This window comes from Atractosteus spatula, chromosome 17, assembly GCF_055471065.1.
Source record: "Atractosteus spatula isolate fAtrSpa1 chromosome 17, fAtrSpa1.hap1, whole genome shotgun sequence".
NCBI lineage: Eukaryota > Metazoa > Chordata > Actinopteri > Semionotiformes > Lepisosteidae > Atractosteus > Atractosteus spatula.
In genome coordinates, this window is record NC_142722.1 from 16,688,260 (window position 1) to 16,714,453 (window position 26,194).

At 43.4% G+C, this 26,194-nt stretch overlaps 1 protein-coding gene across 4 annotated transcripts in view; it reads right to left on the reverse strand.

The window, feature by feature from the left end:
* Positions 1-168: 168 nt before the first annotated feature.
* Positions 169-26,194, reverse strand: part of mapkapk5 (MAPK activated protein kinase 5) — a 38,443-nt gene continuing 12,417 nt past the window's right edge. For 2 of the 4 annotated variants that reach the window (XM_088935748.1, XM_088935749.1), the window contains exons 3-14: positions 20,923-20,998; positions 18,210-18,307; positions 16,811-16,919; positions 15,865-15,954; positions 12,322-12,417; positions 10,290-10,370; positions 8,975-9,162; positions 7,271-7,391; positions 6,966-7,096; positions 5,813-5,928; positions 4,716-4,820; positions 169-3,871 (exon numbers count right to left, since the gene is read on the reverse strand). In XM_088935748.1, the coding sequence (XP_088791874.1) occupies positions 3,777-3,871; positions 4,716-4,820; positions 5,813-5,928; positions 6,966-7,096; positions 7,271-7,391; positions 8,975-9,162; positions 10,290-10,370; positions 12,322-12,417; positions 15,865-15,954; positions 16,811-16,919; positions 18,210-18,307; positions 20,923-20,998 (1,306 nt within the window). In that variant the 3' untranslated portion in view covers positions 169-3,776. Of the gene's footprint in view, positions 3,872-4,715; positions 4,821-4,986; positions 5,051-5,812; positions 5,929-6,965; positions 7,097-7,270; positions 7,392-8,974; positions 9,163-10,289; positions 10,371-12,321; positions 12,418-15,864; positions 15,955-16,810; positions 16,920-18,209; positions 18,308-18,395; positions 18,440-20,922; positions 20,999-26,194 lie in introns of those variants that run through there. The other 2 variants (XM_088935750.1, XM_088935751.1) reach the window with 2 other exon arrangements.

A 26,194-nucleotide genomic window follows, 5' to 3' on the forward strand; every position in this document is an offset into this window, starting at 1 on the left:
AGACGTCAACATCCAAAGAATCCAGATAACTTCCAAATGGCTGCAGAGAAAATCATGTAAAATCTCACTGTGATCTACTGAACACAAACACAAAGTCTCTCTCCATGCTGCACCTGTCGAACCACATTATCCAAAAGGAAATCAAAAGGTCTGCACAACACAGAGGACTGCTGTAAAGAATCATTTTAATATAAATAATCAGCATATTCATGACAACCAGAGGAGATGGTTGCAATGCAACTTAAATACAAAAGTGGCAATCGAGAGAACAATTACAGTAACATGAAATGAATTCATCCAACATGCTTCTTCCATCCGAACTGTAACCACAGTTTTCCCACTTTGTAAGTGCTGAACGCCTCTCTGGGCTCCCTCTGTGTTTTGCCTCTGGCCCTGTGACATGCCTCTTTTCTCCGAGGCAGCACGGACTGCAGCGACCCTGGACAGCCTTATGTCGGGCACCAAAGGAGAAAGCGAGATGCTCACACTCCTTTATTCCAGTCACGGCTGTAATGCTACACCCTTAAAAGACGACCTGTGAAAAACCAGGAGTAAGAAGAAAAACACTGGACATTTTCAGGGAATTTTCAAGTGGGTTCCCATGGCAGTGGGAAGCTGTGGTCATTTCTGGGAGGGTTTTCAAAGGGACAGGGGAGGAGGGGTCAGAACAGAGGGCAACGCTGTTGCATTCTGGAGAGAGGTACTTCACCACGGCTGCTTTAGTTGACCCAGTTTTGCTGGAGGTGGCTAATCTGGAGTGGCCCATGTCTCCAGGTTTTTCAGGTCTCAGCACCTAAGAGCTGGGAGCAGTTGGTTTATTGGTCCAAATAAGCATTTAACAGGCTGATTTAGGCCACTAAGAGTCGAGCTGGAAAGCAGCCCTGCAGACACACTGACCCTCCAGGACCGGCGCTGGACCCCCCTGCACACCTACTTTGTTTTATGCATCTGAAAGCAGATCATCTCAAGTGTTTTGTGCCACTAAAAACTTTAACTTATCTGAGAACAATGCTGGCATGGAAAGACTGAAAAAGCACGGTTTTTGCTTATTAATTCTGTTAAAATGCCTCAGTAATGTACTCATTCCACACCAGAGCAAATTAGTAATAACAGGATGGACTTCAATGGAAGCTTGTTCTAAATCAATGTAGTACAGCAATAAGAAACACAACTAATAGTATTAAAAACTCCTTTCATCGACTGGTATATCTGTGTAAGTTTCCTAAAATCATTGTTTATTTGATCTTTTTAATACTGAAATGGAAAATACATTTTTTTCCTTAGCAAGGCCAAGAGCAGTTTCACATTGCCCCCCTCAGACACACCTGAAAGGTCCTGTTTATTTAATATATGCCTGGAAGGAACACAATAAAAAAGCAATCTGGCTATTGCATTTGTCCCTGTAAAAACAAAGCAGAGATCCAGGTTTTAAAATACTCTTAAAAGAAAATGTATTTTTCACAATGTCAGTCAACATAATAGATCAGGGACTAGAAGAAGAAAATGCTACAGTATTAGCCCGCCTATTCTTACACATGTTGTGAACAGATACAGACAGGAATCTTCCCCTCCATATTTCACTTACTGTATTTTTCTCCACAGGGGGAGTAATTAGTTCAGAAAACTAAACCACCTCAAAATGGGACATAAATTAGCAGCTTTCTTATGGGTTTCCAATTCTGAAAACAGGACTGGGGACATTATGATGTCGAAAGACCCACTGAGTACCACACTGGCCTGGCATGCCTGTTCAGACTGATCCCCCTCCACCATATGCGGAGCAAAGTGCTATATATTGTGATATCTATCGGACAAAACCATGCAGGATCAGAAGGTGTCTTCATCACCAATTTCAATGTCTTGGAATTGATTAAGAAACTGTAGATAAGAATAAAATTAAATATACAAGATCAATCAAGAAGATACTGGAATGAAATTAAATTCCTGTAATTCCTGCCTTGGCTCAGAGATGCTAACTTGCCTACAGTTTGACACCCTGCTGTGCTCTAGCAACAGTCAAAGAGCTCCATCCACAGAGCTGTGTCCTGTTAGGACACATACTGTACTTCTCATGACCGCAGTTCTCACATGGAAGCTGCAGAGCCCCAGCCCCAGCCCCAGGTGCAGGACAGTCGCAGCTCCATCCAATGCAACACAGATGCCCAGAAGGAGGCGCTATCACAAAACAAACAGAGCTGCCTAGTTCATGCTCTTGCACTCTCTTAACAGTCTTCCAACAGTGGCGTGAAACGGTTGCCTGGTTATGGTTCCTGGGCTCTGTGGGAATCAGACAGTCCTGCTGAGCTTGATGGTTTTGCCGATTGGCACTGCCTGGCACCAACAGCTCTGATCCCCAGACTCTGGGACTCTTCCAGCGGGAATAGTCTGACTGTATGAGACCATGGGAAGGCCTCCAAAGCTAGGATTCCCAACTGTGATCCCCAGAGTAGAGCAAGCTTTGGGAACATTAAGTAGATCTTTTTAAAATACCCCTTGCGAGCCTGAGACCTCTCAAGCAGACACAGCCTGGTTGAGCTGTGTCATGAGCTCATACTGGCAGAAGTGGGTGAGCTTCAGCTGGGCCAAGGCTGCTTTGGCCACAACCACAGCTCCTGGAGCTTTGCCAGAGAACATGCGGTTTTTTCAATGGGAGACGCAACAACTCCTCCCAGTGTTGCTAATGCCTCAGCAATGGGAGCGGTCGAGGGCAAAGTCCATACATAGCCATTATAAAGTAAATACGTACTGTACAGTAGGTCCATTTATCGAATGGGCTCAATTGAAAAGAGGAAAAAAAATCACAGAAACAACAAAGATTCATGGCAATTCTGCCACAGACAAAAAGTGTTTAAATTGTCTGTTTAAAGTATCGCTTATAAAAGACTAGGGCAAAACATGGCATGTTTCCAGAGTGGTACAGTAGTGAGGAACCTAAAGCATGCAGAGAGCCAAACTGGTTGTTACCCAAGCATCTTCAGAGGCCACAGAATGACCCCAACAACAGAATTAAAGAGAATTTGCATGGGTACACCATTTTGAAAACTGCAGCATTAGTGCAACCAATAATTTTGGAGTCCCTTGGGGTCTGTGTGCCCTGCACCACACAAGTTTTTTTTCATGACTTAAGTTGCAATGAGGCACAAGAACCTGTGCCTGATTCAAACTCCTGTAGCAAACGTCAGTGGAGAAGCCCTCAATGTCATCCAGTTCTCTGTAGAAAATGCTTAACTTAAAATGCTTAATTTAAGCAAGATGAGGTGCAAATGAAACACATTTAAAAAATCAAAAAGACAATCACACAGACTAAAAGGAAGAAACTGCAGGAAAGCCAGTTTACAAACTGTGGGACTTTTTATGATCCAAGTGTCAGGCTGTGGATGCTCATGGTAGCAAGTAAAGGACTTTTTAAATAAATAAAGAGCATTCATAAAACCAAAAATAAAATAATAAGCACCACTACTGACAGTCCTGACAAGCAGCTTTAAAATGTATGAATTCCCTTCCACTGGGTACTCATTTTTTGTCTTTTTCTTTTTTTTTGCGAAATGAAAATATAGGCTTTGTTACGCTACGTACTCTTTTGTTAATTGTAAAAAATATTACAGTACCAACAAGTCCTTTGTTTTTATCTGCAGCTGTACAGTAATTTCCAAGCAAGTCTGAAAAAAATTCCTCAAGTCTTGTACTTCATTTACATAAAAATTACTCTTTACAAGTTATTTTAAGAACAGTTATACAAAACAAAATAAAGGGAAAATAAAAAATAACAGCACTTGCTATTGAGAGTCCTGCAAATTTGTTTTTTCCTCTATGACCTGTTTCACTATTTCAGCCAGCTTCAAGCGATCCACCTTGTCTGAGAAAGTCCTCCCTGAAACACAAAAGAACAGTCAGATTTGCCCCATCCCTCCGGCTTGCTATACAGATCACGCAGTGCACACAGAGGCCAGGCTGTGTGAAACACAGCCCCAGCACCGAGTCAGTCCCAACAGTGTAGGAGAATCATTTACCCTTTATTCTGCGACCACTTAAACCAATTTAAAACATCAGACAAAAGCATGAAAAGATTCAGAGCTGAAATTGAACATTTTAAATGCATATGAGCAAATTACACATTTGCACTTCACCTACTTACTGTATTGGTGGACCGACAGAATTTCACTAGGATATATCCCCAGGGCGAGCACTTACTACAACTGTCTTTCAGGAAATTACTGCATGTGCTGATGGGATGACCTTACAGTAGACATCAGTGAAGAATTTTTTATTTCCCACCAAAGCTACGGGAATAAGTGCCCATCATGCAGGTGTGTGAATTGGCCAGCTAACACTTTAAGTACCCTGTAGGTGACAAGGATCTAGGGGACGTGTGCGCCCGGTGGCACGCAGGGCAGAGGGGTGGCTCTGTGGCTCAGGATCTGCGCCTGTGGCTGGAAGGCTGCGGGTTCGTATCCCGCGGCCAGCAGAGGAATCCTACTCCGTTGGGCCCCTGAGCAAGCCCCTTAACCCCAGCTACTCCAGGGGCGCCGTATAAATGGCTGACCCTGCACTCTGACCCCCAGCTTCTCTCCCTGTCTGTGTGTCTCATGGAGAGCAAGTTGGTACTACTACAAGAAGTTGTATATGGCCAATAATACATATCTTATCTTGTCTGATTTGTCACAAAGCGGTAGGATTCGAAATGAAAGAGCACAACATCGGAAGCAGAACATTACCGTTCCAGCTGAGGCCCTGCAGCCCGTCTCTCAGGAGCTTACAGTCCCGGTTGAAGCGCCAGGCTTCGTGCATCACCTCGTTCAGCTTCTCATCCCCGTTCTCTCCTGCAGGCAACACCAGAGACCGAAGACACTAACTACCTCTTCTCAGAAGTAACAGGGAACGTGTTCCAAACTGGATGTGCCGCTCAGGGCAGCCCTGCTAACAATCCAGAACAATATCGGCAGACTTTGTCAGTAGTGCTCCTGCTGGATATAGTTTAGCACTGTAGACTACAGCTCACACTGTAGACTCACTGTTCACTGCAGCTCACTCGGAGAGCACTGTGTTAAGCCTAAAAGAAAGAGGAGGTACAGAGTCTATCAAAAGTATTCACTCCCGTTGGACCTTTTAGCAATTTATTGTTACAATATGGAATCTTAATGTATTTAATTGGGATTTTCTTGTCATTGATCGACATAAAACACTCTATAACACTATATAATGTCAAAGTGAAAACATAAAACTTCTCATAATAATCCATACTCCTAAATTAATTATGACACTATAGAGTGTTTGGTCAGAATACTACAACATTATTCATTATTGCTCTACAGACAGAAGCAGGGAAAACAACAAGACTCATTTTTTGAGCAGACCTCATCTCAGACCAGAAGACCAGGTGGGTCTTAGATTCAGGAAGTCAAAAATCCATAAAAGTACAGACCATGTCTACCAAGGGGAAACAGTCAAGGCCAAAAACAACACACAGTATGGACCACGTGAAATATTTATGGAGCACTAGGGACAGAATCCAGGAAACGCGTCTGTATACAGAGTCTCAGAGGTCTGGAACAACGTCCTTAGCTATATTGTTTAACCTAGCTCTGAGGAACCCTGAAAGAAATGGCAGGATTCTGAATCAGTGGGCTTCAACAGACCAAATGGGCTGAAAGGCTTTCTCTTGTTTGCAATGATTCTACTGTTTGAAGTAACTGAGAGCTGAGGGTGAATGAAACCCAGAGGACCAGACTGACCGCCTCAGCGATGGGGTAAGCGTAGCGGGCGAATTGGGCGAGCCGTGCCTCCGGCCCCGGGCCCCTGGGCCCCTCCTCACCTGCCTGTGGAAGAATGCACTGGGCGATGACGTCCCGCAGCTTCTCCAGGGCCACGTTCGAGTCCTCCCCTCCGTTCTCCGGGTCGTGGATGAAGAAACTGTCTTTCGGCCTCGTGCTGAAAGGCAATTGTGGGCTCATGACCAAACGGCCCTGAAGAAAGCGCAGTCTCTCAAAATCGCATCCCGCTGGAGAAGGTGCTCAAGTCAAAGAGGGACGACATCTAGCAGCTCCGCGCACGCCTGGACGCGAGAGAGCCGGCCCGCCGGCTTGCCCGCTGCACCAGAGCTCCCCATCGCCCCTGCACGTCTCCCCCCGCAAGCTGCCGCTCTGCGGCCCGAGGACGGGGGCTGATGTCACGAGACGGGTACGGTAAACCCGCACCGTATCAGACTCCCCTTCAGTGGACTTGGGATTAAAAGGACAGAGTCTGCTAGAGGTTAATTAGACGCATGCTGACGCAGCTACCCTCCTGAACTACTAAAGGTTAATTATGTCTGTCCAAAGATCCAGTAACTACATATATTATTCTTATATAACAGTGTGTTGTTGGGCTGAATAAATGTCATTTATGATTTAAGGGACATCTCCTGTCCATTGTCAGTCCATTAAACCGAGGGTTTACTGTATTTGAAAACCCGCATCCTCTAAAACAAGACTTAATTCTGCAATTTCGCTCACAGGAAATCTATCTATCTTTAACATAACAACCACTTCCGCTAGGACAGCATGAAATTCAGCCATGAAGCAAAAATCGTAGAAGAATGCTGTTGATTTTCTAAAATACTATGTATTCTCATTTTCAAATATGATTTTCTGAAGGAATATCAAACAAGCATTACTTTAAGGAAGCCATGTTATTTAGAGCACTGGCACACAGAAGGAGGGCACTTTGTTCCTCTAATCACTGTACTGTATACAGTATATGCAAACGGAATATTGTAATAACGGAAAATACAACACAATCACGAAATACGTCTGACATTTTCATTAATTGTGAGAAGGTGTTCCATTCATCCGTTATCAAGTTTTTTTTGTCATGTATAAAAACATGTCCATGCGTTCATACAGATACTTGAACACGAGTCGTTTCAGAACCGGGGAGTAACTGCGCAGTGTCTTTACAGAACCGGGCCAGGAGAGGGCAGTACTCACCCCAGCAGTTTTCGTTTCCTCAGGATGGGGTTATTGACGGAGTTGAGGGGCTTCAAACTCACATTGAGATCCTGTATTCTCATGTTAGCCAGCTGTTCTGCGTGAGCTTGCTGTATACCAGCAACTACTGCCTGCAACGGGAGGACAGCTCAGTTAGCACCCCACACAGAGCAAACTGTAATATGAACGTCTTTGAGGTTGTCAGTGGCCTCTAGTGGCAGGCCATGGTTACTGCAGTGTATTCATGGAACTACCTGCCACACGCCTGCCTGCTAGTTCAAGTTCTAATGTACATTTTGACCCACCTTGTCCATCATCATCTGGGCAGACGGCAACACGTTGTCCAGGGCCTCTGTGCAGTTGAGCCAGGGGTGGGCCAGCACCCCCTCGATTGTCAGCCTCTCCTCTGGCTTCACTTTCAGCAGCCTGGAGAGGCACAGCCAACACCAATCACACTGTGGACCGTCACACTGTTCATCCATCACACTGTGAACTGGAGACCTTGCCTCAAAACACAAGGGGCAGCTTCTGGGAATGCTAGCTCGGAAGCAGAGCATCCATCACACACTGCGGACCTCCCTTTCAATATCACGAACCTGACGCCACGACTCAGTGACACTTACTTGCCAGCAAGTTGAATCTATCATGCCCACTTTTCTTACCTACTTACCTAGCACATCAGAAGCCTAGATCGACCCTGCCACTGAAAGACAAGCACTGCTGTCAGGAAGCAGCAGCAGATTCATGAGATGTCTCCTAACAGTACAACAGTAGATCACAGACCCCAGTTCAGACATCGCTTTGCAGTTAAGGTGCCACACTGTCCTCTCTGGCTCCAACTCTTAGCAAAATCAATATCAGTGCTAAAAACGAAGTGCCCAGACACTGCCTACATCATAGCCCTCAGATTGAATTGCTTCTCAAAATGTGTGTCTGGGCACGTCCCAGTGTACAACACAGCTCATTTAGCTGAAACGGGTAACACGAGAAGTCAAAGCCAGAAGAGAATCGTGTTCGAGAAGTATTATAATTGGACTTGTACACTTTTGAGGTTTATGTGCATGTGACACGCAAAAGTACCAGTCTTTAAATTTGCAAGTCTGTACTGAAGTCCTTATTTAAGCCTGACAACTATCCTGGAGTGCTGAACTCTTTACACTGCTTGTAACTCAAAACTAAGAGCGCAACTACGAGGCAGTGATTCAATTCACACAGAACTGAAACCATTCAAGGCTATACAGCTATTTAATCAAATTTAACATTAAAATAGATCCCCAACCCCCAGCGAGATGAGAGAGCCTATTTCCTGTCAGATTTAGCCCCATTCCAGCTGTCCACAAAATTATCAAAGTGGGAAGAAGTTGCACTGGACAATAAAATATTCACGTTAGTAAAATCGAACTTTTTTTACAGTTTTATTTGATGTAAAATCCTAATTTCATTAGGCTACGTTAGATTCATATGTGTTCTAGGTACGAGGTTTGGACATAAAGATATTATTTTGTGACCCCATTACGACTGATGAAGATTTGTTTATCTACAGTTTATTTTGTACACGGAAAGACAAAATATTTAATAGTATAAAGCTTTGAGGTATTACCAGGTTTACCTTATTTAGTTTACTTTGCCCACTTTGAATCAATCCTGTTTAATGTGAATGAATATGTTATGTTCCTCATGCTGTCGTTGTACTGGGACAGACAAGGTGAAATGTATTTAATAGTACAAAGCTTAGAATAAACATTATTGCAGAGTTTTTTTTTACATTTCTTGTTTTGAGTTGAGCCCGCTTAACATGAATGAACATGTTATGTCACTACAGGGACATGCGACACGACATTCAATTTCATCAAACTGCAAGCGAAGAATGAAAAGGTCTTTAAAAAATTGAAAGCCAGGCTCCAAAAAACACCAGTATCTGGACTGATTAAGCTCAGCTTTGCTCTGACTCAGCCCCCTGCTCTGGATTCTGCCCTGGGATGTATTTCCAGCAAGGCAGCCGAACTCACTTTCTGACGATGTCCTTGGCCATCTCGGAGATCTGGCTCCACTCCTCCTCGGGGAAGTCGAAGCTGCCAGTCATGATCTTCTTGCGCATGTCCTTGGGGATGGTGCGGCTGTGGTGCTTGGAGTAGAAGGGAGGGTACCCACACAGCATCACGTAGATGATCACACCCAGAGACCACAAGTCACAGCTCTTCCCAGGGAATCCAGACGAATGGGAAACAGGGAAGAAGACTTATATTGACACAGTGCAGACAAGTGCTCGCAACATGTCGCTACTGTCCTCTGGGTGGGATAACTGGAAAAATCAAGTTAAGTCAAACAGAGCAGCACAGAAAAGAACCAAAGCAGAATAAAAAAAAGCACAGGAATACAGAATCTAAAGCCTTTGTCATACTACAGAACACGCAGTCTTGCTATCAAACCTGTTTGATTTTTTCGCAGGGAGTCGTAGGGGCTGTTAACAGCGCTATGACTGAGTCGCTGGGGGTGTCGCACTACACAACTGATGGTAACGGGCGCGGGCTGCGACTCTCTACAACTCGCTGTGATTTTTTTACGAGCACGTAAATGAAGGCTATGACTGAAAATCCTAGGAAAAGTCATGTAGTGTAGCATAACTGAATGCAAACTGGATAGTTTTGTTAACTTCTGGTTGCAACTCGGTACAATCTAAACTTTTTAATAACAATGTTCAGATGCAGAAACAAACAGAAATACAAAATATTCTTCAGCTTTCGAGTGTCGTATGCACGGCTAGTTTCATTGCCCTCCTAGAATAAGCCGAATACACCGAGACCGTTATTAGAGCAGTCAGTGTGAGAAAGAGGGACAGCACTGTAGTTAACTGCTGAGAGGACCTGGCTGCGCCCAGTCATCCAGTCAAATTGTGCCATGAAGGAACCTTTCACTGATGCACATAAGAGCACAGACCATGAAGCATAAATACGGCCAATTTTTCCATTCTGAGCATCTTAGCCCATCCACATACACTGGAGCAGACCATTAGCATGTCTTAACATTTTGTGAATGTTCACAGCTGTTCTTTTTGTGCGACATCTAATTCCCATTCAATACGTCTTCTATTAATGTCACAAGCAGTTATTTTCTTCTGAGCTCGGTCAATCGAACATGTTGGGAGAGGCACGTATTGACCAAACATTTTCTTTACTTATACAGGCGCTATATATAATATAACATTTATTGTTATGACTACTACGTTATAACAGCAACAGCAAGGTGTGCTTTAACGACATTAGCAAACTGAATACTCTAATTTCAGATCCAGTGTGTGGCTGGGCAGTGCCAGGGAGAGCTCACCTTGTTGTAAGTGTACGGTGTTGGTGAGGTAGGTATTATTCCAGACTTCTCTTTCTGATGTCTCCTTTGGGCCTCCAGTACCTGAAACAACGTGTGGCGTTACTCTTGTAACAATCAATATCAATCTGCTGGAGAGAGGCGAAAGAATCGACTGAAACATTACCCAGGCAAATTCACCTCATTAAAAATGTGTAGAAATGACTGAACCTTGTGAAAACCCCTTTGAGCTAAGCGGAGTGACTAAGAGTTCTTTTTTGGTCAGACTGCACTTTTTTGTGCTTTCTAAATGCATTTCTAGCACTCTATTTCAGGAATTGCAAACTCAGTTCCTGAGGACCCATTGTCGTTGGGTTTTTGTTTCACCTGAGCTCTTATTTACATAGCTGGTTCAAGTAATTAATTCCATAATTGCAATCGACATAGGTTCCCAGCTGTTTTAGAGGTAACTGTAATGGCATTCATGTTTTGAAAACTAAACTGGTTTAATGATCTTATGAAATATTCCATAAATGTTCAGCATCAGGTCGCTATGTTTCTCAGGGAGTGCTGGAGCACAGCTGCCTGAGGCTCAATTCCTGGGGCATTGTCTGTGTGGAGTTTGCATGTTCTTCTGGTGTTCTCATGGATTTCCTCCGGGTGCTGTGCTTTCCACCCAAAGTCCAAAGCCTTACTGGTAGGTTAATTGCCTTCTGGGAAAATAAACTGCTTAAACTCGACAGCATCAGGTCGCTATCTTTCTCAGGGAGTGCTGGAGCGCACAGAAAAGTATGCAGCACTTTAACAAGTTCAGGGCTTTTCGGTTATGCTTGAATGTGTCTTATGTTCAATTCTCTCATAACTCCTCCAGGCCTTTAGGCAATCCTTTCGTTAGAATTCCAATATTTACAAACAATTCCTTTGTTGCATGAAACCGAGACAACATTATTTGTCTCTATTCAATGGCAACAAATAACTGGTCTTGTACAAGGTTTTAGCAGGCAAAATATATGTATTAACATGGTTTCTGCCTGGATTTAGGGAAATGCCTGAAACCAGTTTACCTTCCGTCCCTAATGATGTGGTCTGCTGCACCACATACAGAACTATAAAATGGAATCGATTTTTCTTTTAACTGTTAACTACTTTTCATCAGAAATGATTTGTTGCGAATGCGATTCACTGTAAACGTGGAGCTAAGAGAAACGGGTAAGCCGAGGCTCACTGAACAGAAACCCCAGGGTACCAGAGAACACAGAATTCAACAGGAGCACAGAAAACGTGGGACGCCTGTAAATTTCACGCTGATTTATCTGCAAGCCCCTTGCAAACAACACATTTTTGGGGGGGTTATAATTGGTGGTTTTTGAATCAGCTTGGCCACACACTAGCATGGGAGGGGTAAGTGACGTGTGTGCTCTTCTCCGAAATGAGCCATCTGCTGTGTGTCACGGCTAGGACCCATGTGTCCCATGTGGCACCTCTGGCCAGGCCAGGCCCAGGACAGCTCAACCAGTGACTCCCAGTTGTGCTCGGTCAGCGTGCACCTGCGTTCACAGCACATTTCAAGAGCTGATACTTGCTCCATGGGGTCCAACCATAGCTCTGAACAAGCTCTGTTACTGGCTGAGCTGCCTGAGCCCCTTTGTTGTTTTTTACACTTAAGGATGAGACATTTTTCAAATGGAAGCATAAGACAAATGACCCTCGAAGCCCCTTAAACAGCAAGATAAGTCTTGGCTACACTGCCTGTGGATGAAAAACTCTTGATGAATTAACACAACGGAGCCTAAGAGCAAATCTTCCACACAAAATATCTTTCTCATATTAAGATTATTTCTTATCGATCACTTTTGAACAACTACTCTTCTTGCTTAATTACAAAGACTCATTCAAAGATATTTTGAAATAATTGGGGAATACCTCAATGGGCTAAATGACATGCTGAATAAGGAGCCTCAGTACCTTTATTGGGGAGCTGTGTTAACTAATGCAAGACTGCAGCTGCTAACAGGTGTGGAGCTCTAACAAGGTCTTCTAGCAGTTTTGGATTTACCTGAGGTGCTACATAGTATGGAGTGAACTGCGGTGTCATCAAGTCACCTTGGTCTATTTTGGCAAATCCAAAATCGCACAGCTTAACAGGCGCATCCTGTGAACAGGACAAAATCAGAACATGAGAACAGACACACTAGCCTCTCCTGGTTACTGGTCTGGGGATCCCGTCCGGCCACTGCTTGAAAACCAGTCCATCTGCTTCCACAACACGGCAGAGCAGCTCGTTTCAGACACCCAGCGTCCTCTGTGTGAAGGATAAGGAACTGGCTCATTGCTCTAAAACAAAGGATCAGACAACACAAACACTTTCTAAGGCACATGGTTAGACAGGGATTTCAGAGAGGTCAGGTTAGTCTGTAATCACCCTGGACTGGCAGAGCCGTTCCAGGGATCCCACATTGTTTTTAAATCTTGACGATATTTCCCCACAGTACGTTTCTGACTCAAGCAAAGAGCAACACGCCACTGTATGTGCACTCACTGGCCAAAATACTAGGGACCGCCAGTCAAACGAAAAGACCCTCTCGGTTGCAGGCGCCCCACGGGCGCTCTGGGGAGCATTACACTGGCTTCCATCCCTCCCCCTGGCCGAGAGCATCACTAGATCTCCGTCACCCTGAAGCCTGCTGGAACCAGCGGCCCATGCAGTCCAATTCCACACCCCATTACCCTCCTCACAGCCTCAGCTGGAGGAATGACTCGGTACATGACTGAAATTCCTTCTGCCTCTTGCGCTGCTCTCCGGAGAGGCCGCTGGAATGCAATGTCATTATTTCAGTCATGTCCTAGCAGATATTTACATTTAGTCTACAATATTTAGTATTGGCATGCTCTACCATTTCCTAACGCCGACCAATCCATGCAACTACTTTACATTGGGGAGTGAGAAATTAGGCATTAGCCCACAGTTAATATTTTCCATCAAACGATCTCATTTTTTACAAGCATCTAGAAACACACAAACATAAGCCCTAATAACACTGCCCCCTCCCTAGTCAGCCAGTTTTGTCTTTAGTCTCTCATCTGTTTTTCCATCCAGCAGTAAATCTTCCTAAGGCATCCACTCTTTTGATACAGCAGACAGCTTTTGACAGTTGAGGTTTATTTTTGTCTCCTAATAATATGTTTTCTTCATTCCTGATGTGGGATGGGAAGAAAAAATACAGTTAATTATAAATTTTAAAAGCCCTGTAGGCAGCAAAAGCGTCTGACATGAGTTATTGTCAGCACAAGTACAGACAGTGAAAGCTGGGAACTGGCACAATGTGCATATCAAGACATGAAAGGAAAAGGTCCTTGTGCTGGAAACAGGCACTTTCCCAGATGATACCTAGTTGTACAGCGCAGGGTGTCAATATCAGACTTTCCCAAGCAGCATTTACTTGACTTGATGATCCACACAGCAAAAACTCTACATGTAAATACTGTTAAAGCAGTATTAAGTCTATCTCACAAAGGGTCTGTCTGAGTTGTTGCTATTTCGCCTCCAAACTGGACCTCAGTTGGTGTTTGACTTTGTCCTGATATCACACATTTTCATTCCGAACACAAAATCTCAATTGTTTTTGAAAGCATGCACTTTCATTATTCATACAAGTGACATTCTCATGTCACCAAGTAATGTATGCAGAATGAACATAAATGACTGCCCTAACTATAGTACTTGTGTTTGTCTTAAAGGAGAGCTGTAGATACCAGATTTTTAAATTACTGTAGTACAAATTGAGACTTTTAAGTAACATCAGGATATAGGCATATGTGGAAGCAATGCACTGCAGTATAATTGGTGGTACTTGTAAGTATTACTGGCACATACAAAATAAAAGGAAAATTAACTAGTCAGATCAATAATGTGAAATTTATAAGCCAAAGCAGCCTGGAGCGAATCTACTCTTTAAGTTGTGGCTATTAAAAAGTCTGTCCCTGTTTGGAACCGAGTCAAAATAAAAGCATGTATAAATCTGTCAGGAGTCATTCACCCCTATTCTTCAACTCGAGGCCAACTAATTACACCTCCACCTCAGGCCACTGGCCTGCTGCTGTATGAATGGCTGGTAAGTAGTAAAGATGTGATAAGCATGACTTAATGAACAGGGTGTTACCTGGCAAGTGACAGAGTTTGGCTTCATAAACAGACACTGACTCATGTACACAAAGACAGGCAACCCGTCACAAGGGGTGAATACTAAAAAACTGCCTGGACACTTTCTTGGAAGTCAGGATATAGCTGCCTCATCCAGCAGTAACTTGCACAAGCCTACCGATGGGATACACAGTGACTTGCTAAAGTACTCTGACCCTGTCACAGTTTTCATATTGTATTGCTGGTAAGCTTGCACACATGAGACTTTGAAACAGCTATTAATATTTGTTATATACACAACCTGCTTAGTACATTACAAAAACTGTAGCAAACCTAAATTAATCTGCATTAATGATTATCTGAGTGGCCGCTATCCACGTGCAATAATAGTGGTTTACATGACACAGGAAAAAACACACCTTTCTGTAAGGTCCCTCAGCAGGCTGCGAGCAAAGATTCAACCATGAAGACTTCAAAAAAAGTCCAGCATACAGTTGTTAAAAGGCACAGATGAGGAGATGGGTATAAAACATTTCTGATACATTACTGGCCTGTACCTCTTTAAGCATGGGGAAGTTGGTCATTAAGAACTGAAAGACACCAAGCCTAGATCAAGGGGAAACTGGTTAGAGATGACCTGTGAGGCCAGCAGTGACTTTCAAAGGGTTATAGATTTCAATAGCTGAGATGGGAAAACGTGTCTATTCTCACAGTCACTCCACAAAGCTGGACTGTGTGGCAGAGTGGCAAAACCATCTCAAATCCCGCACGGACTATTCATGAAATCATTTAAGTCATACTGCAAACGGCAAATGTTTCCTGGTTAGGCCATACAAAATTGGGACCTATACCATGGATACCAATTATCTGGCATAAATGCAAAACATCACGTCTGACACCAACCCACTATAGCGCATTACTCAGTCAGCACCATCCCTACTGTCCAGCAAGGTGGTGGCAGCACTACGGGATGGGGCTGCCTCTCATCAGCAGGGACTGGAAGCCTGACAAGACAGACGGGAACACAGATGGAGCAAAGTACTGGCAAAGCTTGAGAAAAGAGGAAAACGAAGAGGAAAACCTACTTCCGACCTAAAACGGAGATAAACCAGCGTTTCAGTGGGACAGTGATCCAAAGCACAAGGACAAAGCTAGGCTGAGGTGGCTTGAGAATAAAAAAGTGAATGTCCAGGAGAGGCCCAGTCACTTGACTTGAATCCTATTGAGAATCTGTGGAAAGACCCGAAAGCTTCTATCCATCAGTGACCCCAAGCAACATGAGGATTAAATGTACAAAAGACAACCAGCGTGTTTTACAACAAGTATAGAAACCAAAAAATGCTCATTAGAGCCAGGAATTGCAGGCTGTGTTCAGAGAACAATTAGCCTCCAGCGCCCTCAGAAAAGCAGGTCTGCATGGTGTAAAGTTTGGGATGTTAGTGCAGAGTTTACACTCACCAGCGAATTGTCCTTAAATAGGAGGTTTTCGGGCTTGAGATCTCTGTGAGCGATGTTCATTGAATGACAGTGCTGGAGAGCCTGGCTGATCTGATAGGCACAAAACAAAAGCACAGGCAAATCACTTTTATCTCACCCTGCTTAATATCATATCACATTTATGGTCAAGATTTTTTAAAATCTACTTGTTATGTACTCGATGTTCTTTAATAAATTGCTCCTTTAATACAGTAGCATCTCACAAACCCACTTATTATACTTTGTGCAGCCTGTAAATCGCTACACAAATAGCTGCAATGTACAGCCGAAGTGTAAGACAAACAGAATAAAAATAAATCTGCGAAGAATCAACGATGCCAGCTCATGTAACAGGCTTGTGCATCTCTGCAAGATTGTACAGTGTGTCCCTGTGAAGATACACTAAAACACTCCCCTGCTAAGGCAGCAAAACAGCTCCGTTCAATCCCTTTACTGTCAGCAAAACTACTACAACTGAAAAGTTATTAATTCTTGTTTTTAAAAAAATAATGCTACTGTAAAGCTTAATTTATTTTCCTAACTTCTAATTACACAAAATGCTTTTCAAGTGTCAAAACTGTCCTATAGTAAACTATTATACAATCAACTTAGAAATATTTTCAAAAAGCACACTAGAAATTATATGCACTATCTAAATGTAAACAGGTATGCAATATACAACACTTGTGTAGTATTTTTGACTGCAGGATATTTCCTTGTAATGTACTGCCACATGACTGCCACAGTCAAATCTCAATTCCCGACTATATCCCTTCCTGCTTGCACAACAATCATGACATAAAACATGTTTAACTGTGCCATTCGGCTGGAAAAAAGAACGATTGGAGACAGTTTAGAAATGTGTGTGTATCTGTGTCAAGCCCTCACATACGAGCAGCCACACTGATAGAGGGCCAGTGCTCTCCACCTGTTCTGTCACTTGGCTGGCCATCTTCTCGGTGAAGTGCCTGTGCTGGCTGATTCGGTGGAACAGCTCCCCTCCCTCCATCATCTCCATGACGATCAGCAGCCGGGCCCTGAGCAGACACCAGCAGGGAGAGACAGCTGCGGGGGGGCGTGCACGTGCGGAAGAGGTCTTTTGTAAAGGTCGGCCCCTGCTGGCCAGCTGGGCACATGGTAGAGAGCCCTTCCTCCTACAGACCCCAGCTCCTGAGCTCTTACCCTCACACAGAGGGCTGGCACGGGCGAAGACACACAAGCTCACGGCTCAAAACCCCAAACAAAGGTGTTTATAAATTTATTTAGGTGTTATAAATAGTTTGTTAAATTATACATATAGGGGGATGATTGCTAATTGAATTAAATTATGTAAGACATAGGGAAGCATATATGATGTTGGAGAAACAGAAAATCCATTATCTTGGGGGCTGGTCACTGCAAGGACATGATAATAAGCAGATAAACTTATTTAAATTACAATTTGGGGAATTCAACCACCCGCTTTATCCAATTCAATTCAGGGTCAGAGGGGAGCCGGAGTCTATCCCAGCAAGCAAGGGGCGCCAGACAGGGCACACCAGCCCATCGCAGGGCAGACAGACTCAAACACACACTCTCTCTCACACACTCTCACACACTCTCACACACTCTCACACACTCTCACACACTCTCACACACTCTCACAGCAGGGCCAATTAACCCACCAGCATGTCTGTGGAATGCGGGAGGAAACGAGAGCACCCGGAAGAAGCCCATGCGATCACACAGAGAACATACAAACTCCACACAGATAGCACCCCAGGGATTGAACCCAGGAGGGCCCCAGCGCTGTGAGGCAGAAACACTAACCACTGTGCCACCGTTCTGCCTTCGGGGAATTCTTGCCACACGAAAATAAAGCTGCGTGCACAGAGAAAAGGGATGCTTTGGGGTGCCTGGGGTTGGATAAGTTGGGGGGAAAAGAATGGGACACTGTCCAGCCCCAGCCAGAGCACACTACCAAAGGCATTCAGTCAGTATTCATTTCCTGCTTCTTTCAAGACATGAGCTTGAGCTACACAGCCTGCAGGTATCAGGGAAATAAAGCATTCAGGGCAATACAAGGAAATCTGCTTTCAGAGCTTTAGGATTCATATTCCATCATTATGGCATAAACGCACCATAATAGGTCAATCACACTGCAGAGTTGCAATTATGTGGGTACACTGCAATCTTTACATTTATTGATTTTGATCCTCTACTGTTATAATTGCAATTGATCCTCAGGACTTAAAAAAAAGGTCAATAAAACTTCAAGAGCAAACAGGTCTGACAGAGTGCAAATCGTTACTGCCAGAGCCTTTTCTCCCCATGCAGGGAGTCGTTACCTGGGACTGGACTCGTGGGGGAACTGGACGCTGTTGGCGTACACCTCAAGGATCTGAACAATGTTGGGGTGGCCGGCACACATCATGTGAAGCCGAACCTGCAAAGCAGGAGGAGGAGCAGCGTCAGGCCTGCAGACGTCAGCATCGTGGAGAGTTACAACGCAAGGAGAGCTGCAGCAGACCTACTTCACACAAGTGGAACCATTTTCTGGCCATCTCATTTTCTAAATCTTGTGGAAAGGCAAACAATACACAAACGGAAAGTTAAAAACAAAGCAAAATTGGTAATTACTACTTATACAGACTGCTGCTATGTACAATGTTTGTTGTTAAATAAGCCTGTGTTATTGTCTGCTTTTGTCCCCTATCTGATGTCGCCCACAATGGATTGCTGTGCTTTCTGATGGTTTTACAATACCTTCAAGATATTAACCTCTGTTTCTAGTGTATCTGATATTCTAATGTATCTGATGTTTTTCTTATTCTGAATTCAGCACCAAAATGTGCATCTCTCAGCAGGTTCTGCACCACAGGCCAAGCAGAAACTCTGGGACTCAAACCCTTGGTCTCCTTAAGGCAGATCGTTTGAACAAATAAGGTTATTTCAGGGCTAAGAGAGTTTGTGAGGATAGAAGCAAGGACTTTAATCTTGTTAATGTCTGCAAAATATCACTATGAGGAGATTTGACTAAGGTGTCCAAACATTTAAAGGGAAGAAACTGACATCAGTGGTTCTTTCAAATTAAGGTCAGTCAACAGAACACAAGGACATAACCAAAAATATGTTTGAAGTCAATCGTGAAATACAAAGTTTCATATATTTAAATATATTTTTATTCATTTATCATATGAGCAACCACTGATGGATTTTGCCATAAAGTGTGGTAAGTGCCATATGTGACATAACGGACATCTCTGATCACAGACATGGAATAAAAACCTTATTCATTTTCTTAAACATTTTCTAACTTTCCTTACTGACACTGAGCTCAAAGTTAATGCCAGTTTCCATCCTCAATACGTCCTCAATCCTCAAAGATCCTCAGCATTTATCCTCAAAACCACTGCCAAAGTCTGCCCAGTGGATCTCTACTGAAAGAGCAGTGAAACATGAGCCAGAGGTCAGAAGTAAAAACCCACTGTGGAAGCTCATTGCAAACAGAGGACAGAGGCACTTCTTTACTCTACGGGTTGTGGGAGTGTGAAACAGACAGTGACAACGGTGGCTTTATGAAGGAGACAGAAATACCATATAACCTAAATGGGCTACTAAGTTTCTGGGTTTGTGGAATAATGTAAGAAACAGACAATTCTGGAATTAATATATTGTATTTGAATGCATTTGTATAGTTTAGCAATTTAGAATTGTCAAGAAACATGTACCCACCAAATCTCGCATCTATGTCTATGTCAGGGCCTATGTCTCTTGCACAATTTACAGTGATCAAGAGCAATCAACACATGTTGAAACACTGTGTTATGATGAGCAAACAGAAATATCCCAAAGCTGTGGCCGGCTTACATATAAGAGCACCCTCTCTGTAAAATGTGAAAGAGCCTCAAAGTGCTGTGCAAACGAACCCTCTGTGTACTATTAACCCAGAATGTATATTGCGCAGAACAATGGCTATTTCCTAATGCCAACAGCCAGCACATGAAACATAGAAGAATATTGTATCAACAACCTGGGCCACGCAGGTACTCAAAAAGAAAATCTTGCCATACAAGACTGGGGCATGTCAACTGGATGTGCTGAAGGGCAAAGCGGAGCCGAGATTGAATCGACAACTTCATTTGGCATGAAACAAACAAAGCGATCCCCTTATATAGCTCCTGCAGCCTACTGTGTAATTAACAAACTTAACGATGTCAGCGGAGAAGCACAGCAGGCACAGATAAAACAAATTCATTAAAGAGGGAAAAAAGGAGCAAAAAAAAAACCACTGAGACATTGTGATCCCTTAAAACATGTTTGTTAAGAACAGGAAAGCCAGTGCAGTGAGCATGAGGATCATCACTTTTTTGTTTTGCCACAGCTGCCAAGACTTTCATTCAGCTACAGAACTTTAAATTGTAAACGCAACACATGGATAGACACCCATTTTGGACTGCATGGGAACTTGCACATTTTGGGTTCAGTTTGGTTCCCCAAAAAGCAAGCAGTGAGGTTCTGACAAATGTCTTTAACTGACAAATTACCTAGTGTTTCTACCGCCATCTGAGCAAAATTCAGATGAGCTTTTACATGAAGCATTTGTAGGTTCAGTGTTCCACCATTCAAGACATTGTTTCTCGATTCTCCAGTATGTCTGGAATCATGTAAAGCTGGCGGGAAAACACATTTTTCCAAATCTCCTAGTGCTGGAAGCATCTGTAGGTGCTTTTCCTCCAGCACCTATAGGGACAATAGCTTCAACATTACCTTCCCCACTGCACTGAATGTGAGCTGGCCCCCCAAATCACTATAAAACCCTTAATTAGCACTTGAACTGATAGACTCGGCAGCAGTCTTCATTTAACTACCGCTTAAAGGCCTGCTGTTCTTTGGTACAATTCGGCAGTGCTGTCCACCATCATCTGAAAGCAGTACGAAAAGAGCAGAAAGCATCTCAGACACTATGACCACGCAGGGCTGCCTCAGCAGTCATCCGCGTCTCCCAGAACAGTCTCCGTAATGGGAGGCCAGCATTCCGAGCTCCGGGGCCCAAGTTACCTCATTCCGCGCTTTCGGCCGGTCAATGAGGATCTTCAGCGCGAAGCGCTCCTGTGTCGACTTCTTCACGCAGACTCTGAGGAAACACAAGACAGCTCCATGTGACCTCTCACCCCAGCATTTCAGTCCGTTCGCACCAAACCCCACCGCCGACTGTGCCGGCCCTCCCTAGGATCTGAGCTCAGCTGCCTCCTTCAGACATCTCTGGGCTCATGTCTGGAAAACGCTCATGAGTCTGTGGCTTGAATTAAACCAAAGAACAGAAAAGGTCTTCAAGAAGGACAATCATTTCTTCACAATCACTGAGCTGCTCCAATAATGTGAAATGGGCATCGCAGGTACAGGAGGTGCTTCGCCCATGTCCATCGTCAGCTAAGAGGACATGAGACATTCTTGTGAGATGTCAGACCTGAGTCCTTGAGATTGGTATTGTTTTAAAGATGGTGCTTACAGCACAGACAGCCAGAGACAGTCAGAGATCTGAAAGGTCACTATAGAATCAATCAGGTCTCGAAGCACCTGCACATACTGCACATATCAGACTACGTTCTGCAGGAAAAACACACTAAGTTAAGGCCATTTTTAATATTCTGGGCAAAATAACATGGTAGGTCCTTTCTTCAAAGGAAAGAAGCAGCATACAATAGAACAAAGTTCATGTACTTGGGATAAATTCAGAGAATTCTCAGAAATAAATGAGCCACTGAAATGTTGGGACTTGACCACATTGCTGTTTATGTTAATAACATACACACACAGACACCTATAGCATGTAAATTGAACCACACCCAGTCATAGCAGAATTGCTCACTTTTCACAAGAACCTACAAGAAGATTGTAATTCATCTGCATAAGCATTTGCAACATGCCTTACACAGTACCTCAGTTCAGCTGTGGCATTTCTCTCCTGTGTTTTGCTATCCATCCACTCCGGCATACAGGTACCAATGCTGCACACTGTAACACCTGTAAGTTTGCTGAAGTTCAATATCATGCTAGACATGAAAGTGGAGCATCTTATGGCTTAGTAGCGACAGAAAATGGGGTACAAAGGACTAATTTTATTGCTTCAAAACGAGCACTTTAATCCTAGCAGGAAAAGAAACCTCAAATGGCCTCAATTAAGCTTTATGTCCTGCAAATGGATCCATACAGTGGTTTTGACAATAGTATAAGGCACATACGTCTCAGCCAAGGCCCTGACCTGAGCCAATTAAGACCGTTCTGCTTCTCATTCTAAAAAACCCTTCATAGAGGCAGGAAGCACTGGTGCTTGTGAAGAACAGTCGTATATGTTTTGTAGGTCTTGTCACATCCCTAATACCTGCAGCCTAGAAACTTTTTAGCACATTTACTTTAGAACTTCTCTAGTGAGATTAACGGCATAGTAAACCCCCACACACACAAACCTTGGACACACTAATAAAATATGACACTTGAATCAGGTTCATATCCATCATTTTCTCTCTGCTTGCACTTGCTCATAATCAGCACTTTTTTCTGGATTACAGCAAATGTACTGGATGTTTGTGAATCGGGGGAGGACACCATTATTGAATTTTAATTTTAATCACTGATCATCTTGATTAATTGGCCCAGGGAGATGAATCAAGGTCAAGCATGAGTAGTAGCACAATATAGAAGTTGGGAGTTTTTGGATTACCAGAAAAAAGTTATTCCTTAAAAAATAAGTAACAGAGAAAAGCAGAAGAAGACGCTGTGACAGAAGAATTAAAAAGCTCAGAAAGTTTATTGGTAACATTGCTAAAAGGCAGGGGGATTTGTAAAGGGCTCAGGTTGAAAACTACGCTGATGTAACACCAGGTGAAATCACAACGTGGGTAACAAGACATCATCCACTCATTAAGGCTTAACTGTTACGAATGTTTAAAAAGCAGAGTACATCTGCCTGTCTCGAGCATTCTGTTAATCATTCAGGTTTTGTGTTTTTGATGTTGCAAAGAAACTGAGACCCAGCCTGGCTGGAATAAAATCAGGAAACCACTACGTCGAGCACTGTGCGTCCACACTGGAGAAAACTCCATAGCCATAGCCATTGGAGACTTTGAAGAAATGATGAGCGTTTCCCATCACACAACATCATACAACATCGTACTGGCATCCCAGACACAAAGATGGCCAAAATGGCTGCCTTATCTTTGTCGCCAATTTTTATGGTCTGAAATTTCCCAGGATACTCAACAAACACCACTTACGTGAAACTATATTAAACAGAAGATTATATAATTCTGTCAACATGCTGCATTCATGTATAGACAGCCACATGTATTGCCACATAATGGAACAAGTAACAGGTTTATTCCCTGCTGAAAAGAGAAGAAAGAAAACACAACGTTCCGACTGTGGAGCCTTCTTCAGGTATCATTAGGATCATTCCCCCTTTCCACATAATGTACTTGTAAACATGAGAGTGCAAAGATCCAGATTCCTGCCGCCAGCCCATAAATTCTGGACAAGCAGTGTTCTGCCTTATCTTTTAAAAGACAGAATTACAGGCTTTTGTTACACCTATATCTGAGAAAGTTCCTTGTCTTCTCTTTCATTGCTGGCTAAAGAGCAGTTTAGTAGTGAAGTAGTTAGAAAAAGGCCAAACCTTGAACAACAAAAAGCCCACAGAGAGAGCCTGAAATTAAATGTTAACTGGTTATACAATTGCTATTACTTTACATAAGCCACCCCCTGGGATTCAAAATACACTCTGTTCCAAAGCTCAGATTAGACCTAATGAAGTACTTCCTGAAGGAACAGTCTGGTGTGATCAAAGTTCAGTTTCAGAGGCTTAAACTCTGGATGAAGAGAGATAGAGCTGGGGAGGACTGGACATGATGCCCAGTCATTCAGGGTATCTGCTGACAATTTCCAGGACCTAAAGCTTGCCAAAGAACTGGCCTAACACGGGATTCTCCAGTCGATGGGATTCTAATAAAAATTGGACACAGTGAGAACATGAAACTCAGGGTGAGTATCAGAGTTACTACAGAGCGTGGCAAGACCCCAGAAGCACACACACCCTCCACTTCCAGATTAATAAAGCAACATTAGCAAAGCCTGTATCGTGCAATATAAATAAGATTACACCTTTTCATCACTTTACATATCTAACATAAAAAAGCAATCTCTTGTGAATTGCTCTTTCTAAACCAACTTTGACAGAGCAAAGTACCTGTACCTGTCTGATACCTTTGTTGACCAGAAGCTGGGGAGCATCTCCATTTCAAGAATAGCTGTGTGGGGATTAACAGTAAAATTTAAGCAGCCTCAAATCACTTACATTTAGTCACAGCGGGAGAACACAAGCCTTTTTAGCCTTTGAAAAATAGTTAACGGAACTAAATATTTGCTTCATCCAAGCAAATGAATTAACAGGAGGTGCCGCAGGTCTGTAGACTTCAGCCTCCAATCTTGTAGCCCAACCCTGCTCCTCCCCACAAGGGGACAGGAGTCACTTCTGTTCCAAAAACTGCTGGCCGACATTAAGAATACATTTAAGATACAATTATTGTAACTATTAGACTGATAAAGCGACTGAGATCTCAGCTGGGGTGACAGAGGACACAACCTCTTTCCAGGAACTGAATTTAGATGCCTCTGCTCTCATTCTTAAGACTTTTCGTTCAGGACAATGTGTGGATGATCGCGCATTATTCTATAATAAGCAAAGCCTGTCTGACAGAACAGGTGCACAGAGGACAAGGTTATGATGACATTACAGACACATACACTTGATTTTCTTTTGCACTACTGTCTCAATCCCTCTCTCTCCAAGTGTACAAGAACATTTCCTGACTGGGAAAAGTAAGGAAAAATTAAAAGACATAAAAATTAAGAAAATAGAATGACAACTGCAGAAGAACAAAGGAACAAGTAAAGGCTTCTTCCCTGCCGAAAAGAGAAGACACAACGTTTCGGCTGTGGAGCCTTCTTCAGGTGTCAAGGCTGTGAAGGCTCCAATCCGAAACGTTGTGTTTCTTTTCTTCTCTTTTCAGCAGGGAATAAACTTTTACTTCCTCTGCAGCCTACCCATGCTGACACAGCTCCCTACTCGAAGAAGAACAAGACTAGGGAGAAAAGAATAGAACTGTCAGCAGAATCAGACATGGATCCCTTACAGGTTGGGCTCCAGAATGTTGAAGTCAGAGGTTTGAACCTGGAATGTGCCCGGGATTCTGTGATACAGCAGGCTTCAGAAAGTACTACACCTTGCACTGTGACCCAGTTTTGTAAGAGCCTCTCTGCCTATCCTGCTAAGCATTGGGTACAAGGCGGAATGCCAGTCCATCTCGGGTCACACACTCACTTTTCTGGGGGGTTTTCTGTTTTCCTTTCCCGACCAGCTGCTGCAACAGACTATACAAATCTGCCAACGTGTGCACTGTTTCTTTATTACATATATATATACAGTACATGTGCAGCAGGCCTCAGGATGGAACCTCATCACAGGTTTTCTTAGCTCCTGGAGATTCCCCTTCTGCTCTGGTCTATTAATCAATCGATTTAGAATACAGAGATCCAGACATACGTGTGCAACCCTGTGGAGAACTGTTTTATGCCAGACCGAAATCAGAAGCCCATCTGGGGAGTACTGTACACTGGGAACTGCTGTATATGACAGCAGTGAAAAAAACTGGACCAAGCCAAAATATCTGTGGGATTTGTGTGTCACTGCAGACACCCGATCTGCCTTCTGGTGCTCCAATAATCCTAGCCCAACTTCCAAGTACGAACACGAGAGATCAGCGCTGCAACATGCCAAAGAAGACACTTCTGCATTTCTGTTTCTCCTATGTCAGGCTGCCGAATGACATGGTAAGAATTACACTCTTGGACACGACTGTGGTTGGCTTATTTGACACTTCTAAATTTGCCAACTCCTTAAAAAAAAAAACTGGAGAATTGTAACAAATTAAAGGGAATAGCATAAGAATACCTCACACACGTCTTGTGGTTTCTGGCTTTAAATGCACATATTAGCTTCTTAACATCTGATCATAATCAGAACTTCGAGGAGGTGATTTAGGAGATATTTAGAAGTTCTGCCTGGAGAATTCAGTCAGTTATTTTTAAGGGATACTCTCAAGTCAATACTAATGTCTTTGATTAATCTCTGAACAAGGTTTATCAGCAACAAAGGTCTGGAAATCACTCAAACACCCATCTTAAACTCCCCAGTCCCTCTCATGTCACCGGTCATCAGACTCATTGCACACTAGAGCCCTGTGGAAGGCAGGGAATCCCCAGCAGTGCAATCAGG